Source organism: Paramormyrops kingsleyae, chromosome 13 (genome assembly GCF_048594095.1).
Source record: "Paramormyrops kingsleyae isolate MSU_618 chromosome 13, PKINGS_0.4, whole genome shotgun sequence".
NCBI lineage: Eukaryota > Metazoa > Chordata > Actinopteri > Osteoglossiformes > Mormyridae > Paramormyrops > Paramormyrops kingsleyae.
The window spans coordinates 15794150-15812067 of record NC_132809.1 but is presented as its reverse complement, the minus strand read 5'-3'; the positions used below and the strand labels follow the sequence as shown (position 1 = coordinate 15812067).

Sequence of the window (17918 nt, the reverse complement as noted above, 5' to 3'; positions counted from 1 at the left end):
CGGACACGACTACAGGGGGGGCCAGAGACCACCTCAGGTTTACCCGGCGATGGAAGGACTGCCAGGTACAGTATCTTCATATCCGTCTTCCTCCTGATGTGTTTTGCATTCTTTCCAGACTTTTCCAGATTTGGTTTAGAAGTTGAACGACAGGTGCTCTTACTCTGCAACCTCACCCCCTCCCATCCATGGTATGATGAAAGTGCTCAGCCTGGCCCACGCTGCACCGTAGGAGCACATCAGCCAGGATCTGTCATGGGATCCGTGCAGAAGGACTCCAGCGAGGGCCATACGGCTGCAAAGGCTGATCTCTGTGGCCACAGAAGCTCTCCATATGGTGAGGGACTCCTGTGCGCTGGAGTCACATTTTCTTCTGCAAACAACTGCAGTGTCTGTAACTTAGAAAGCTGGCATCTGCAAATTGGGCGGTAAGCGTAGTCTGCATTTACAGAAGCTTTGGTCCATCGCCTCTATCCGGCTGGGTTGTGGGGTCTAATATGATAGGAAGAGCACTTTCCTATACATTTAAATGAAATTATGGTCTAGCTTAAATGAAAATGGCCCTTAGCCTTAAAGACATGTTTTGGACCAGGGCATTATCAGATTGATGCAGGTATTTTGTAATCTGTTATCTTATCCTCCGGAGACGAATAAAAAGCGACCATTCAGACTAGAGGCTGAAGCTCTTGGTCATAGATAAAATCTGCAGTGATGCAGGAAATTGCAGTCCAGTTAATGCAGTTACACTTCCCAGTACTGCTGTTAGTATTAAACATCAAAATAGAGGTGTGCACTGGACACCAGTACCTTGTAACCCTGTCCTGAATAAGCAGTTGGAAGATGTATGAATGGACAGATGGACAGACAGACTACACTACTGTCTGCTTTAATTGCATCACAATGGTTTGACAACTGAACAATTAAGGAGAACTATAATTATAATTGCTGTAAGGAGTCTGCACCCAACCCTGAATCTCAACTTCACTGTAATTCCAGGGTGGTGATGCTGCCCCCTAGTTTTCAGTAGCTGCCTTCGAGTTGTGAGGCACTTGTTTGTTTCGGACACATCCCTGCTCGCTGTCATCAATCCCCGCTTAAGGGATCCTGGCCATGTTTCCTTGGCCAAGACCAATGCTCCACAGTAGTTTATCCAGCCAAAATGAACGAGGCTGTAATTTAATTACACAGAGCACAGGGAGTTATGGACTGCAGAGTAACCCTTTGGAAAATGTAGCAAACAGATTTATATAGTCATCTATAATACATACACAAAAACTGTTCAAAAAGTGGGTTTTTGGCAAGGAAATATTAAGAAAGACAACGGCACCTTATGAAAGGCAGGATGTTACTGATATGTAACATGAATGCAGGAAGGCATCTGCATGCTCATTCCGACACAAGCGGAACATCAGCAGACAAAGCAGCTTATAATAAAGGGCGAGCTGCTTGTGTCTGGGTTTTGGGGGGCACTTGCATTCCCCTCCGGTAGGATTGATTTTCAGGTGTAAAGCGGATTGGATAAAAGATTAATTTTATATTTGCCATTTGCTCAGGTAGGAGTACAGCTACCCTGGAATTGTCTTCGCCTACCCCATCTTGCACTTGGGGGCCACAGGCAGGTTCAGCCAGTGTGCGGTGCCCCTGGAGCTGGGGGTTAAGGGCTTTGCTCAAGGGCCCACGGACATGTGACTGTTCTGCCGAGGCCAGGGCTCGAACTGGGAATCTTCCGATCACAGGCACAGAGACTTAGCGCCCCCATACTGTGCTGGGTATGTACTGCTGGTGGGCATGAGCTGGGATGAGATGGCTAATAATCATTAGTGTCTCCCCTGGGCTGTTTTTGGTACATCCAAGGGAAGAGCCTCTTGTCTGGGCACAAATGCCTCTTGGCATCAGTGCAAAGGGCCTAGCCTAAAATGAGCTGTCTGTAGAGTGATCAACACTGTCAGGTTTGGCAGCAGCTGTCTGATCACCCTTTAATGGAGCCTCTGAGCTAGCTGTGGTATAGGGAGTGATGTGAAGGGCAACCAGCTGTGGTATAGGGAGTGATGTGAAGGGTAACCAGCTGTGGTATAGGGAGTGATGTGAAGGACAACCCGCTGTGGTATAGGGTGTGATGTGAAGGGCAACCAGCTGTGGTATAGGGAGTGATGTGAAGGGCAACCAGCTGTGGTATAGGGAGTGATGTGAAGGGCAACCAGCCTCCTATCACTCAATTTCCCAAACAATGAAAATGTGTCACAGAGTTACAAGAATAAATATCATTTTTCAGACAGTGCTGGGCAAAACTGTGCTCCTTCATCCTTCATTCTTCATCCCCTAGTTCTTGTAAAAAGCAGCCAGCAGTTCTGGGCAAGCACTGGTTTTTTTCACAGATATAAGAAAAGAGAATACGTCAAAGTCTCAGAAAAACAGCAGTCTAGGGCAGTGTTTCCCAACCCGGTCCTTGGGGACCACAGACAGTCCACGTTTTTGCTCCCTCCCATATCCCAGTAGGAGTAAAAACATAGACTGCTGTGGGTTCCCAAGGACCGGATTGGGAAACACTGCCCTAGACTGCTGTTTTTCTGAGACTTGGACAACAAACCTCAGGGTTTTTCCACATACTCTCTTTTCTTATAACTGTGAAAAAACCAACGCTTGCCCACAACTCCTGGCTGCTTTTTACACAAACAGCAGTTCATGGTGCTGTTGACCTGTCTGATTCACCTCGGGCTCCTGTAGTAGCTCAGAGTGCTACACTCTGCAGCCTGCACACCTGGTATCACCTGATCTGAGATCAGATCAGGTTATGGGCTATCTCAGTGGCATCTGGAGGAAACACAGTTGTCCTGCATTTTTCTGCAGGGTGTTTCTGTGGTATAAATCTGTAGCAGACTCTTGGATCCTGGGCGTTCCCGCTGCCATGGTAGCATGACGATGTTTTCATGTTCAGCTTCAGTAAGACAGCGATCTTTGACTCAGGCTCGAGCAACTGTTTGAAAGACCCGCTCAGTAAAGAGCAACACAGGACGCATTAATATGAAGAAAACATTAACAGAGAAGCACAGAAATGCAATAGACAGGGACAGAGAGACTGCAAGCAAAAGAGCAACACAAACATGAATGCAGAGACGAATACTGACAGAAACACAGAGGACCACAGATGTACAGACCAACAAATGTACAGAAGATGAATTTACCAAAGGAAGGTGTTCTATGTCCATGGAACTCAGCTGAGGACTTCTATCGTGATTTACAGCAGCTCCTCATCGGGATGGAGGAACTGTGACCTTAGACCAGTGTTTCCCACCCCGGATCCCCAGAAAGTCCATGTTTCTGCTCCCTCCTGGCTCCTGGTTCAGATCAGGTTGGGAAACGCTACCTTCAAACACGGAGGTATGAAAGGATAAAGAGGCCTACTGGCCAGGCAGCATGGCACGGAGGGCGATTTACGGGGCCAAGGTTCATTTCTACACCCAGATGGTGCCAAGTCAGAGGCTCCCTGTATTTCATTTCCTGCCCCAGCTTGGCATTGAAACCTGCAGTCAATATCCACACTCCTGTACACCATTAGCCTTTAGCAGCTGTTGAATTATCTGCAGAGGGTTACTCATTTTTGTCCCTTTTCACCCGTTTATCTAAACGTATTGGGCGATGCGAATGCAAATCTCTACATAGGGAGTGCAGCACTGTTACCTCACACCAGCAGGGTTGTTGGTTTGAAACCCACCTGACAAATAAAGTTATTATTATGTTCCTCAGAGTCCATTTCTGTACCTTAAAAGGTACAAGTACTTACAACTAAGGGTACAATTGGCAGACCCTTGAGGGTACAGCCCCAGTGACAAGCAAAAGTACAAACTGATACTCTTTTTTCTGACAGTGTACTGTAGTTGATAATTGTCCAAATCCCACAGATTCAAATGCACAACAGTAGAAGGCATTCGGTTTGCAGTGGATTTTATTTATTCTTCAAAGAGATCTTATCAGCCATCAGACTCCAATGCGAAAGTCTGCTCTTTAATTCCTATACACTAATTATGCGTATACTGATATTGCTTTTTCTCAAGGAGGTAATCCCTGACGACAAAGATTACCGGGTACAAATTCTCATAACTATTTGTATCTGTGGTGTGGGCTGGTACCATTCAAAAAGAATGTCATGTATTTAAATAAATATCTGGGAAAATGGCTGTTTTTCAAACACTGTGAGGTGTGAGAGGTACAATTGATTAAAAGTGGCTGCAAGTGTTCGCTATTGGCATCAAAGATAATGTATGATGCTAGAACTCCACCGTCAGCCCGCTCTTCTGAGCCAGTGATGACTAACGTGCAACCAGGTCTGGCCCTGCACTGACACCATCAGGCTGCTATCTGGCATCTCTCTATACCACTTAGTGCCATTCGTTTTGCCACCGGCCCCTACAGGCACCCCGCTCCCCCACCTCACAAGGTGAGCGGCTCCCCGTGAAAGAAATGCCCTTTGGTCCAGTCAGCTGCTTTCAAGCCTTTGTTTAAGCCATGATTTTGTCTCGCTTGCTTCCCGCCATTTTCACCCTAGATAAAGGTTTGAACATACACTACATGGACAGAAGTATTGGGACACTTGGCCATTATACCCACAGGAACTTTTATGACGTCCCATTCTAAATCCATAGGCATCAATAAGGAGTCGGTCTCCCCTTTGCAGCTATAACAGCTGCCACTCTTCTGGGGAGGCTTTCCACAGGTTTATGGAGTGTGTCTGGGGGAATTTTTGCCCATTTTTCTAGAAGAGCATTTGAGAGGTCAGGCACTGATGTTGAATGTGAAGGCCATGTGAATCTCCATTCTAGTTCATACCAAAGGTGTTTGGTGGAGTTGAGGTCAGGTGGTTCTGTGTAGACCAGTCAAGTTCTTCCACACCAAGCTCACCCAACCATGTCTTTATGGACCTTGCATTGTGCACTAGGGCACAGTCATGCAGGAATAGAAAATGGCCTTCCCCAAACTGTCCCCCATAAATTTAGAAGCATTGAATTGTCCAAAACATCTTGGTCTGCAAACCAGAAGAGTGGCAGTTGTTATAGCTGCAAAGAGGTGAGCAACTCCATAGTTCCTGTAGGTGTAATGGCCAGGTGTCCCAATACCTTTGTCCATATAGTGTAATGTTCACCTTCCACTAAGTGTGACCATTAATATTTTCCTGTAATATTGATAAATCAGTTTGTTGGTTGATATGATGATGCCTCAAAACTACAGATGAATGAAACAACGATTGAATTTGATTATTCCAGGAGTTAAATGTGAATTACTGCATACTAAATATCTATATCAGTTGTTTTCAGATGCATTTACACACCCAATACAACAGTGACGATGAAAACCGAAAGAAAGAAGTGTGGGGCCAGGTTCTGGCTCTTCTCCTGGATATGGTCTCCTCAGAGCTCCATCCAGAGTGTAATTATACAGTGTACAGCCATTTTATGCACCAGAATTGAAAATGACATCCTGATAGATCACAGTCCTCTATACATATAAAAGAGTTCTGTTGATTTAGCTGCTGTACAGTCAATAAGATTTATTAATGCCTTTAATTCATTTGCCTGACACTGGCCATATAGATGCACAGATATTGGCCCTAACTGCGAAATCACATTCGCAATAAAATGCAAACAGAACAGCAGCGTGGCCAGACCTGAGCTGACCCGCATGTGGTACCTGGCCCCCGGCCAACGGCATCTGTTTCGCAGACACTTTCAGGGAGTGTAGGCCGTACCCACTCATACTGCATGGTCCTAGCTGAAGAAATCTTCTCAACAGTACAGTTTCCGTTCTGATCTGAGTACATCTTTCTCTTTAATGTGCCTTTTTTTTTTGTCACTCCTTAGTAAGTGCTCACTTATTCAACAGCTGTGACTCTGCACATGGTGACTCTCACTGAGTCGTCTGCTCTATAAAACTTAACGCGCGAATTTGCTGACTCTCTCCTACGGTGTCCATCAGGACTGTCCTCAGTTGGAGTCCGTTCTGGATGTGGGATCAACATTTACACTGCTTTCAGCCAAAATGTGTGGTAAAAATATGCTTAATCACCATTCAAAGGAAAAAATCCATTAATATGATAAAGAATACAATAATAAACACTATGAAATTACTCTTGTGTTGTTCTTTCTTACAGTGGCCTCCAGAGAATTTCAGTATTGAATGACGATTTCTACTAAATGATTCTACACTGATACTCATACAGATGAGTGTGTTTGCTCAGTGCCATAAAAATGAAGAAAACTTCCTGTGTGCCAGAACAAATATGAACACGATTTATGGCTATAAGAACATGCAGAGAAGATTACGTGAAAGGAAACATTTCAGTATGAAAATACAGAGCAGCTGGAGCTTGTGTGCTGCAGTGTGCATCCAGTGGTTCGATCACATGTCTATTATACTCCATGGACACCTGGCCATTACACCCACAGGAACTTTGATGACGTCCCATTATAAATCCATAGGCATCAGTACAGGGTTGGTCCCCCTTTGCAGCTATAGCAGCTGCCACTCTTCTGGGGAGGCTTTCCACAAGATTGTGGAGTGTGTCTGTGGGAATTTTTGCCCATTCATCCAGAAGAGCATTTGTGAGGTCAGACACTGATGTTGGATGTGAAGGCCTGGCTCACAATCTCCATTCTAGTTCATCCCAAAGGTGTTTGATGGGGCTGAGGTCTGGGTTCTGTGTGGGCCAGTCAAGTTCTTCCCTACCAAACTCACCCAACCATGTCTTTATAGACCTTGCTTTGCGCATAGGGTCACAATCAAGCTGGAACAGAAAAGGGCCTTCCCCAAAACTTTTCTTCAAAGTTGGAAGCGTAGAATTGTCCAAAATATCTTGGTATGCATATCAAGACGTTTTGGGTAATTCTATGCTTCCGATGTCATAAAAGTTCTTGTGGGTGTAATGGCCATTTGTTGATATCTAACATCAGCCTGTGTTGTTTATTTCACCCAGATGAAACAAGAAGATGGTAGCTGTGATGCCCCAGGTTCAGACCCAGGCCATGGAGGAGATCACACCTGACCCTGTATATGTGGACGTGGACCAGGGCTTGACACTGGCATGTATCGTCTTCCTGTGCCTCCTGCTGGTGGCCATGATAATCCGCTGTGCGAGGGTCATAATGGACCCCTACAGCGCCATCCCTACCTCCACCTGGGAAGAGCAGCACCTGGATGACTAGCTGAATCAAGCCAAGCTCTACTGACAGGACCAGCGATGTCACTTCCTCTGTCTCCTGCTGGTGGCCATGATAATCCGCTGTGCGAGGGTCATAATGGACCCCTACAGTGCCATCCCTACCTCCACCTGGGAAGAGCAGCACCTGGATGACTAGCTGAACCAAGCCAAGCTCTACTGACAGGACCAGCGATGTCACTTCCTCTGCCTGTGAGGTTTACGCTCCACTCGAAGGGCAAAGCCGGCCTGCCACCATCTTGGCACCTCTGTGTGAGTGGAGGGTGAGAATTGCCTTACGCCCACTCAGACTGAACAAGCCAAAACCTGGGCTCACTCTGATTGGCTAAACTGATTACACTGAACCCACTCCAACTGGGGAATCCAATTTATCTTCTTGCATGTGGACCAATATTATGGAACTCTCTCACCCAGGTCTAGCAGATGTAATGGTGAAAAACACATTTAGTTATAGGACTGTGTTGGTCTGCTTATACATAAATCAATAATAATTTCCCATTCTAGCTCCACTCCTAAGGGATCAAATAACCATAATTCATTAAGTCTGCAGAAATCTTTTCAACGTGAAAACAAGGAGGATATGAGGAGTCTAATGAAGAGTCAAAATTCTTGTGCAGGACCCCCTGCCCCACACACACACACATACACTACCCCCACCCCCATTAACCTCTTCAGCATTCATATCCTCTTGTCTTCCGGAGAAGGACCTTCTGTTCTATTAAGCAAGATTACAAAGGCAAGACTGCAGGCAGTAGGGGGACAGAGTAATACACAGAACTGCTGTAATTAATGCACAATGTCTGACCCTATTTTTCATGGATCTACAATGTAAATCATCAAACTTGCAGGTTAACAAACAAATACCCTTAGACATTTATAGCCATCCATCGCTCCATCTATCCATCCATCCATCCATCCATCTTCAAACTGCTGAGTCGCAGGTGGGCTTGCAGGCCATCCCAGGCAGCACCGACTGCTGCACACCCTGGATCGGATGCCAATCCATCATATCAGCATAATCATACACTAATCAATCAAACCTTAACGTAACATGTGCGACAAGCAGAGAAGATGCAAATTTCACACACAGAGCATAGGTAGGACTTGAACCCTTAACCCTGAAGGTACGAAGCAACAGTGCAATATACATGCTCTTGATTGGCTGTCTAAGCACGTCACTCTGTAACACTGTTCCCAGGATGCAACAGTCACTGCTTGCCCCGGTGATTCCATGATGGAAGGTGCATGCTGGTGGAAGTGTAAGAGCCTCCTGTGAAGAGCTTAAGCTAAAGAGCCTTGATAAACCCCACAAAGCCTGGACAATGTATGCAGAAAACACTTCGTTAAAATAAAGCACGTCTCTACGTATGCAAGCAAAAAAATCAGGTCATCTGAATAAGGCCTATTCAAACAGGCATCAGCCTATGCATACCAATTTTTTTGGAAGATATAGACATTTTAATGTTATTTACAGCTCTGGTTGTCATTTATACACTCATAGACTTTTTGTCAGAGGTGCTCCACCTTTGCAGTCTTTTAAGAGTATTTTTTTTTAAGTTTTTGTTTTGTTCTCTCAGTTTTTGATTCCCTGTGGATGAATTGCTGTGAATTACTATGACATGCTTGTAAAATACTGAATAACATTTGACCGACTGTCTGGTTTTTTTTGCTTGTGGTTAGTGCCACGGCCCCAGACGATTCCGGATAAGTCTCTCCTCCCATTCGCCAGCTGCTTCAGCAAATTAAAATCATCCGCAGCTTCAGGCGACGTCTATTTTTCACATTCTTTATAATTATAAGGGAGTGGCTGGTGTCTTTCAGTAATGATTATCAAATTTACTGAACCATGAAATAGTAAAAAAAAAAAAAAAACAGGCAGAGCCTTTGTTCAAACCTGAACGTGCTTCTAACTGCAGCACTCAGGTCCACTTGTGCAGAACACGGCCTCTTGTCATGTTTATGTCGCGTTAAATATCCCCGCCTGTTATCTGAAATATGAGCAGAAAAGACTGTTTAAGGCTGAAAAGTGATAAACTAATCAAACAGCTCATGGTGCTGTGAAGTGCGATGGTGTAACAATTCCACCCCAGGTCAGATACGCATCAGTTAATTACAGGAAAATTAATCCATCTTTTAAAATGTGGGAGTAAAACTCACACGTCCCCATCTTTGGAGAGATTCAGTGCATCGGGAACTAGACTAACTACTTTGGAAGGATATTAAGGGGTAACTTGTTTATGAGAATAAAATTTGTTTTCCTCGTAGAAACAAATTTCCCACCTGTGGGAATTATTAGTTTCCATTGTAGATGTAAACTCTGAAAGGTGTTTGTGGAGAAATATGTTTCCTTCCACTCAGCATCTAATCCAGCCACTGGCGCCCAGACGTGGTAGATTCCTCTTTGAAATGATCACACTTGTCATTTTGCTGACTGGGCTCCATGCAGCTTGCTTTCCTCTTGAATTTGTTTGTGCAGCTCGGTGTTTACGCGAAGGCATCTGTGGCAGCTGTCTGGCTGCTGGGCCCTGGTCCCGAATGCGTGGGGAAGTGCAGGGGCGCGCTGACTCAGCTCTGCCCGCTATGCTAACGAGAACCAGCCATTTGTCACAGGATGGCATTTATAAATGATGGTTATTACCGACCCTCCTCATGCTCACTTTCTTCTCCGTTTCTGATGCATCACTATTGCTAGGAAATAGTATGGAGTTATCAGTTCACAGCCACCGCGAAATGCGAACCGTCCCACGCAGTTCAGATGACACTCTGCACTTCAGACCGCATTCGGGTTTCATACTTTCATAAACCGCATCTTCTGGGGACAGTATGGGAAAGCGTTTGACATTACAGGTTAATGTTCATGGGAAACACATGGGATACTTTTTCAAACAATGGATCTATATTATTCACATGGAGAAGCCATTTTAACGAAACCAATTTCTAACTACTGGTCATGGTGAGGGTGGCGAGGGGAGGCCTTGCAGGCCGGGATGCACCCTGGACGTGATGCCAGGCCATCACAGGGATGTTGGTCTTCCTATCTAAATGGGGACCGTCCATTCATTTCTATGGGAAAAACCCTAATCCCACCGATGACACCCTTAACCCCCACCCATCCCTAACCTTAAGCATAAGTAACCAAACAAAATACAAGACTTCTGCCATTTTTACTTTTTTGATTGCATTCACAGATTTTTATAAAACTGAGGTTATCCAAATGGGGACCTCAAAAGTATGGAAATCTCAGGTTTGACTACACTTTGGGGACAATTTGGTCCTCAGATGTGATCTATACAAACCCACACACACACACACACACACACACACACACACACAAGCCAGGTAAGTATGAAGCAACAAAGCTACCCTCTGATTCTCTGTGCCACATCAAAAAAGCATTCACATATTATTTTAACATTTACAAATAATACAACTGTTCAGTTCTTACTTGTTAATGGTACTTATAACAGCATCAGTAAATATAGCACCTTTCTCTGGTATTACACTAATGAGAGTAAATTTGTCAGTGCTATCCATCAATGCAGCAACAGCAGCCTCACACGGCAAACCCTTGTGCTCTATGACAATACAAAACCCCAAGGCCTCGATTTACAGGTGGGATTTTAACCCATTTACACACTGTCCCTTTGAAATGTAACACTGCTTCGCCATCTAGCTCCTTCAACAAGCCCACCATGTCTCTTTATACCCTCATTTATTCGCATTTCCTCAGTAACCGTAAGGAATCGGACATTGTCTGAGTTTGCATTACTACCCTTTTTGATTAAGGGAGTCCAGCTTAAAGGCAGAATTTTGGTTTCTGATCCCGACTGAAATACAGCTTCCAGAGATACCCACATCCTTCAGCCGTCAGACGTCTAGAAGGCCCAGTTCACACTGGATTAGATATGAACACCTTAAAATGATGAGGGTTCCGTGGTGGCCGTATCTCCACCAAAGCAGCTTAATAGCTTCTCCTAACTCACTCGGACCAACCTGGACCAGTTCCCTCTGCACTAGCGCCCATGACTTATTTATGCAGAAGGTTATTTATTCGTAGAATAGTTACGGCTCCCTGAGCACTGAGTTTTTATGGCGGCACGGAGGAGGGTACAAGGCCATCTGATTAATCATGCACCATTCTGATTCAGCAGAACTCTCCGGGTTCCGCCTGTCACTGGAGGAGCTCCGACACTCGCCGTACCTCTCCCTCACCTGACGGTCAGCCCCGAGATACAGTCTCACCAAACACACCTTTCTGAAATACCAACAGGAACAGCAGCATTTACAATCAACCAAACGATTTCCCAAATTACATGCTTTTAATTGACCCAACCTTTTTCATGGCAACACAGACTGCCGGTTCAGTCCAGTTCCTAATGAAGACAAATTCTGCTTTGCAGTTGGATACGCTAGTTACTGCCAACAGCTGTGGGATAAGAGAGAGATCTGAGCACATCCCAAAAGGGAGGAGCATCTTCTGGAGAACATGCAGCACCTGCAGCCTGCTGGCTTATTCACACAGCTGTTAGGCTGCGGTAATAAACATTGGTAGCATAAGTTCATTTTAAAATTAATTAATCTGTTAACCACAGAAAACAAAACCAGGCAGCCAAAATCCCTCACGAAAACTGATGTCACTGCATCGCTGATGAAAAACATGCTAATATAAAATTAAAACTGCCCTTCAAGTATAAGATTTAAAATAAAACTGCATCCGTATTACAGAATACTGTTAAAATTGCAGTGAGCCTCTAAGCTGGTCTGCACATACATCAGTTTGTACTCTTGTACCACATCTCTATCTGCACAGAGCAGCTGCGAAAAAAGCTCTTGTGGTTCAACAAGTAGCACAATACACAAAGCCTTCGTGTTCAAAACCCAGGGAGCACACGTAAAACGTAACCCTTCCCTCTATGCTACGTTGCTTTGGATAAAAGCGTCAGAAGACCAAGTTAATGTGAATTGATACCGATAAGGACGTTTGGGACACTATCTTTATGATTCTTGAGCACCCCCTACGGACTAGGTCAGGAACAATGATGAGACATTATGGCTGCAGTTCAGGCACGATCCTTGCTTGGCAAGGGCCTCGACGCACTTTGTATTCTGCGAGACCTGGAGGTGTTACTCAGTGCAGGGCCAGGCACTGCGATATTCATATCAACACAGTCACATGACTTCACTCACTGCTCATCCACATGGTCGCAGCTTACATGAAAAGGCTGCTTAAATGGTATTTAATCCCCGTTCCTGTAAAGATTACCTCCACTCCTTCATGCTGGAAAGGCTTCGTTTTCGGCTTGATCCCTGCAGACCCCGCCCATGACAACTCAAACTTTGAGCCAAAACTTTCAGTCTCCACAACAGCAACATGAAAAGGGACAAATTGGTCTAACTGCACACATCCCAGTGCCTACAGACACACACGCAGTGGCCATTCCATCAGTCAGACAGCCAGGCAGCACTCAGGCAGTGCAGGGAGGTTCGGAGATCTCCCGTTCGGTCTCTGCAGCCATTAGCAGCGCAAGCAAATCAGCTGCTATATGAGGGTCAAGTTTCAAGATCCAAGTTTTTAATGTCACACGTGTTCCGAGGAACACACTGAAATTCTTATGAAAATCCACGACAAGCGCTGGAGAGCTTTCCAGGCAGAACAGACCCTCACAATCCTTAACTGAGAGCTGGAGCTAATCGGTTAAATCTGGGTTTCTGGCACGAATCTTTAAATTCACTTCATGTTCCTCCCCTGCTTGTTACTGATCCCCCATCTCAAAAGAAGACTTAAAACATGCGGAAAACTTACAAAACTAAATCCATGACTTGACGCTGAGGACAGCCTACAAGTTTCCTCACAAATAAGGACCCTGACCGAGACCTGTTGTCACAGAGACCTCATTGTTGCTCTGCTCTATCTCAGGGTGAGTAAAATGGCATCACTCACAGGCTATCTGGGGAAGAGGGACGATTTGGGAGCAGGTATATCACAACAGCTTCCAGTAAACTCAGCCAGATCAGGACGATCCATCAGCCCGACGGGATCCCACAGTCAAGCTCTCAAGAAACAGCGTCCACGAAGCCAGCACAAAATCAAATCCTCTGTAACACCCACCATCTCCTTCATCACAGCCATAAACTGCAATGCAAGCAAAGGAATTAGAACCGTGTTCTACAGTACAATCAGTCAAACGAAATAATTACAGTGAGCAACATGGCCTGTTTTTCACAGCTGACAGCTTCTGTAGTTTCCGTCTTAACAGAGACGGATGGGCTGCAGATTGGCAGGATGTGGAGTGAGGAACCTCGCGTGGAGATGGAGAGGCTGTTAGCAGACTTGTAGGTCTCACCCTGGCACAGGCTGGGCAGCAACATGGGCACAATGTAGGGGGAGGGGCAAACAGCTGGATATAAACACAGTCACCGCTGATTCCAACAGCAAAATAACCTACATGTATACATACAAACATATACACATGATAGTAAGGTAGGGTAGTTGGGGCATAATCAGGCAGTGTGCCCTGAATCAAGCCCCATTGCCATGTCACATGACTGTCACATGACTCATTCACTGCGCCACCTGGAGTGACCTAAGCCTTTACTGTGAACTGGCATATCTGGGTTCCTGGGTTCTTTCGTCATCAAGGTCATCAAGCAGATATTATTAGCGAGGCCTCCCCTGTTCTCGGGCCTTTGCGACAGGAACGGTCATCCTAAAGCTCTACCCAAGAAAATGCCCCAGGAGGACTAGATATTGGGAGCTGGCGAGGAGGAAAGTGGATAGTGCAGAGGCCATTTGCCCAGAAGCTACAGCCACAGAGGCTTTAGGGCCTACAGCTGACAGCCCAGTGTCCCTGTACCCAAGAGCTCCGCCTCTATGGACCTCTCAGGTTGTGTGGGATGGCAGGATTCAGGGGAGCTCTACTAGAACAGCTGCTTACCAAACTGGTGCCAGGCACTGAAATTCAGGCTTGTCTGTAGCTAAGCCTCAGATTAAACACACATCCCTCATTACTCTAGTCGTCATTACTATCGCCCTGTTTCTAGGGCCACATAGAGGTGTGACATCACGGATGACTGTCACGGCCCTGCTCGCTCATCGGGACCATCCCAAAGTCACGCTCATGGGCACTTTTGATGGCGGTGAACTTCCTAGCCTGTTTCCCGGACTAACAAAGAAAGGTCAGAGGTCAGAAGAGATAACCTTCCTGTCAAGTTTGAACAACCAGTTCAACACTACTACTGTACTGTACAATATTACTGACCAGGTGGCAGTAAAAAGGCAATATAGTGATTTGGTCTAAGAAAAGCCTGACAAGTAAATGGCGTTTCCACTCTCTTCTACGCAAAAGCCAGTGACAAGCTAATGACATATTCAGCTGCTTAATTATTGATTGTTCCTGTCATACCGCCATTATTTAATCATGACTCTGGAGTTTTGGATTTTTAATGTTAAAACACTGCAGTCAACTCACTGCAACCAGTACATGATATGGACTCATCAAGTCCAGTTCAATGCCAAGCCACCGACTTGGCACAAACAATGGTGACTCTACTGTGACTGGAGGAATCAACCCAAAGTGAGTCTCTGCCATGCGAAATGACCTGGGCAGCAACGAGCTCAGCAGACCATCTGAAGACAGCTTGTGCCTGTTTTGTAGGATCTGGCTTTGTGTGGCTCATGACAGACAGCTCCATGGTCAACTATAGGCAGGCTCAGTATACTGTACATCCACCTTTCGGCTTCACCCAACTTATTTTAGACAAAAAAGCCCAGTCATGAACCTCATTAAGGCCTGGACTCCGTCCATCAACCATTCCTCATAGATCCTACACTCATATTTCATGCTATAACAGGGTTTGACTGCCAACTATTCCCCAAAAACCCAACAGACTCATGAATTACTCAGGGAGAGGGCGACACGCGGTGAACATTATTAGAACAGATGGCATTACCAGGTAGCCATCAGAAGTCTTCCTCCCCTGGAAACACGATGCCCACATTGGTGGCATGATCCTGTGTAATTACCTGAGGTGTTCACCCAAAACAATTTTCACATGCACTGTAGTGCGACACAGTGCCCTCTTGTGGGGGATAAATAACCCTACGCTCATTTTTTTTTTGAGCAAGTGGTCTCTTCTGAGAGGACTCAGGGAGTCTCATTGCAGCCAAACTTTGCAGAACAGACATTAAGGGAACAGAATCACACAATTAGAATCAACCTCTCGATCAGGTGACAGGAAGACACATCTCATCATCTTGTCACCCATAGTCACTATACAGAGATAAACTTTACATCACTGTCAACACAGAGAAATAGAAGTTTGCCTCTGCAATACACACTGTTATTTGCTTTGTAAGCAATAATGCATATATTAGTTCCGGTAATAAAATGAGGACACTTGTATCATTTCTACTTTAGGTATTAATCACTAGAATGTCATTCCCAAAAATTCCGAAAGAGTACCTTATTATAACCTAAACTTTACCTTTTATATGAGCAATGAGTTATGGGAGGAAAAAGTAAGTGTCAAGAAAATCTCTTTTGTTAACCCAAACACATATAAAGATCAAACTCAGGAATTAACGTCACAGCGCCTGATTCTCCATCCATCCATCCATTAATCTACCAACTGCTCATTTAGTACAGGGACACTCTATGCTCTGCCAGGAAGCACACAGGGCAGAAGGCAGAGAACACCCTGGACAGGATGCCAGTCCATCACTGGGCACATGCTCTCACATGTAATGGCAAATTCACCTAACCACACATCATCGGATTGCCAGAGGAAACTGGGTTCACCACGCAACTCAAGGGGGACATGCAAACAACAGGTCAGGTCTTTGATCTAGGGGGGGGGTTGATTTAGAGTAAAAGATCGATTTACCAAAATCTAATTTTAAAGGGAATTAAAGGGACATTAATGGTACATTAAATTAAAGGCAATTAAAGAGAATAAAACTTGCTGGTGAACGGAACAGGACAGGCATAGTGAGGGATCAGAGGCAAGACAGGGCAGGACAGGCACAGTGAGGGATCAGAGGCAAGACAGGGCAGGACAGGCACAGTGAGGGATCAGAGGCAAGACAGTTCAGGACAGGCAAAGTGAGGGATCAGAGGCAAGACAGGGCAGGACAGGCACAGTGAGGGATCAGAGGCAAGACAGGGCAGGACAGGCACAGTGAGGGATCAGAGGCAAGACAGGGCAGGACAGGCACAGTGAGGGATCAGAGGCAAGACAGGGCAGGACAGGCACAGTGAGGGATCAGAGGCAAGACAGGGCAGGACAGGCACAGTGAGGGATCAGAGGCAAGACAGGGCAGGACAGGCACAGTGAGGGACCAGAGGCAAGACAGAGCAGGACAGGCATAGTGAGGGACCAGAGGCAAGACAGAGCAGGACAGGCACAGTGAGGGATCAGAGGCAAGACAGTTCAGGACAGGCACAGTGAGGGATCAGAGGCAAGACAGGGCAGGACAGGCATAGTGAGGGATCAGAGGCAAGACAGAGCAGGACAGGCATAGTGAGGGATCAGAGGCAAGACAGAGCAGGACAGGCACAGTGAGAGATCAGAGGCAAGACAGAGCAGGACAGGCATAGTGAGGGATCAGAGGCAAGACAGTTCAGAACAGGCATAGTGAGGGATCAGAGGCAAGACAGAGCAGGACAGGCACAGTGAGGGATCAGAGGCAAGACAGAGCAGGACAGGCATAGTGAGGGATCAGAGGCAAGACAGGGCAGGACAGGCATAGTGAGGGATCAGAGGCAAGACAGGGCAGGACAGGCATAGTGAGGGATCAGAGGCAAGACAGTTCAGGACAGGCATAGTGAGGGATCAGAGGCAAGACAGTTCAGGACAGGCATAGTGAGGGATCAGAGGCAAGACAGGGCAGGACAGGCATAGTGAGGGATCAGAGGCAAGACAGGGCAGGACAGACAAAGTGAGGGATCAGAGGCAAGACAGAGCAGGACAGGCACAGTGAGGGATCAGAGGCAAGACAGAGCAGGACAGGCATAGTGAGGGATCAGAGGCAAGACAAGGCAGGACAGGCACAGTGAGGGATCAGAGGCAAGACAGAGCAGGACAGGCACAGTGAGAGATCAGAGGCAAGAGAGAGCAGGACAGGCATAGTGAGGGATCAGAGGCAAGACAGTTCAGGACAGGCATAGTGAGGGATCAGAGGCAAGACAGAGCAGGACAGGCATAGTGAGGGATCAGAGGCAAGACAGGGCAGGACAGGCATAGTGAGGGATCAGAGGCAAGACAGGGCAGGACAGACAAAGTGAGGGATCAGAGGCAAGACAGGGCAGGACAGGCACAGTGAGAGATCAGAGGAAAGACAGAGCAAGTCCTCCATAGCGGTGTTTCCCAATTCGGTTCTCGAGGACCCCCCGACGTTCCGTCTCCCAGTAGGAAAAATGTGGACCATCTGGCAAGGAGCTGGGAGTGAGCAAAAACATGGACCGTCTGGGGATCCCCGAGGATCGGGTTGGAAAATACTGCTCCACAGCATCAGCGTCAGCTAATAAGATGACATTTCTGTATTAATAGTAACTGTACTACTGTATGTTCAGTGCATCTGCAGAGTCCCTCCCCATCCCTGACAAACTTAATTTCCTTGTTGGGGTCAAATTTGGATGAGGAACTGTTCAAAATGTTTAAACCTGAGTACCTCCAAACAGTACATTACGTAGTATGTGGTAAGCCTTCTTCA

The 17918-nt window shown here is 46.1% G+C and overlaps 2 protein-coding genes across 2 annotated transcripts; both read left to right on the top strand.

Annotated features, from left to right (window-relative positions):
* LOC111859909 (cortexin domain-containing 1 protein-like) lies at positions 1-7193 on the top strand. Its single transcript, XM_023843051.2, has 2 exons — positions 1-65; positions 6965-7193. Exon 2 carries the CDS (start codon positions 6978-6980, stop codon positions 7191-7193), a length of 216 nt encoding a protein of 71 aa, XP_023698819.2. The 5' UTR covers positions 1-65; positions 6965-6977.
* A 48-nt stretch (positions 7194-7241) lies between these two features.
* On the top strand, positions 7242-7346 carry LOC111859908 (cortexin domain-containing 1 protein; the record flags this gene model as incomplete). Its single annotated transcript, XM_023843050.1, has 1 exon — positions 7242-7346. A coding segment is annotated over one exon (105 nt), but the record flags the coding sequence as incomplete, so codon positions are not given.
* Positions 7347-17918: the final 10572 nt, after the last annotated feature.

Bases quoted from the DNA above. Each gene is read 5' to 3' on its own strand.
- LOC111859909 (XM_023843051.2), top strand. From the start codon at position 6,978: ATGGTAGCTGTGATGCCCCAGGTTCAGACCCAGGCCATGGAGGAGATC.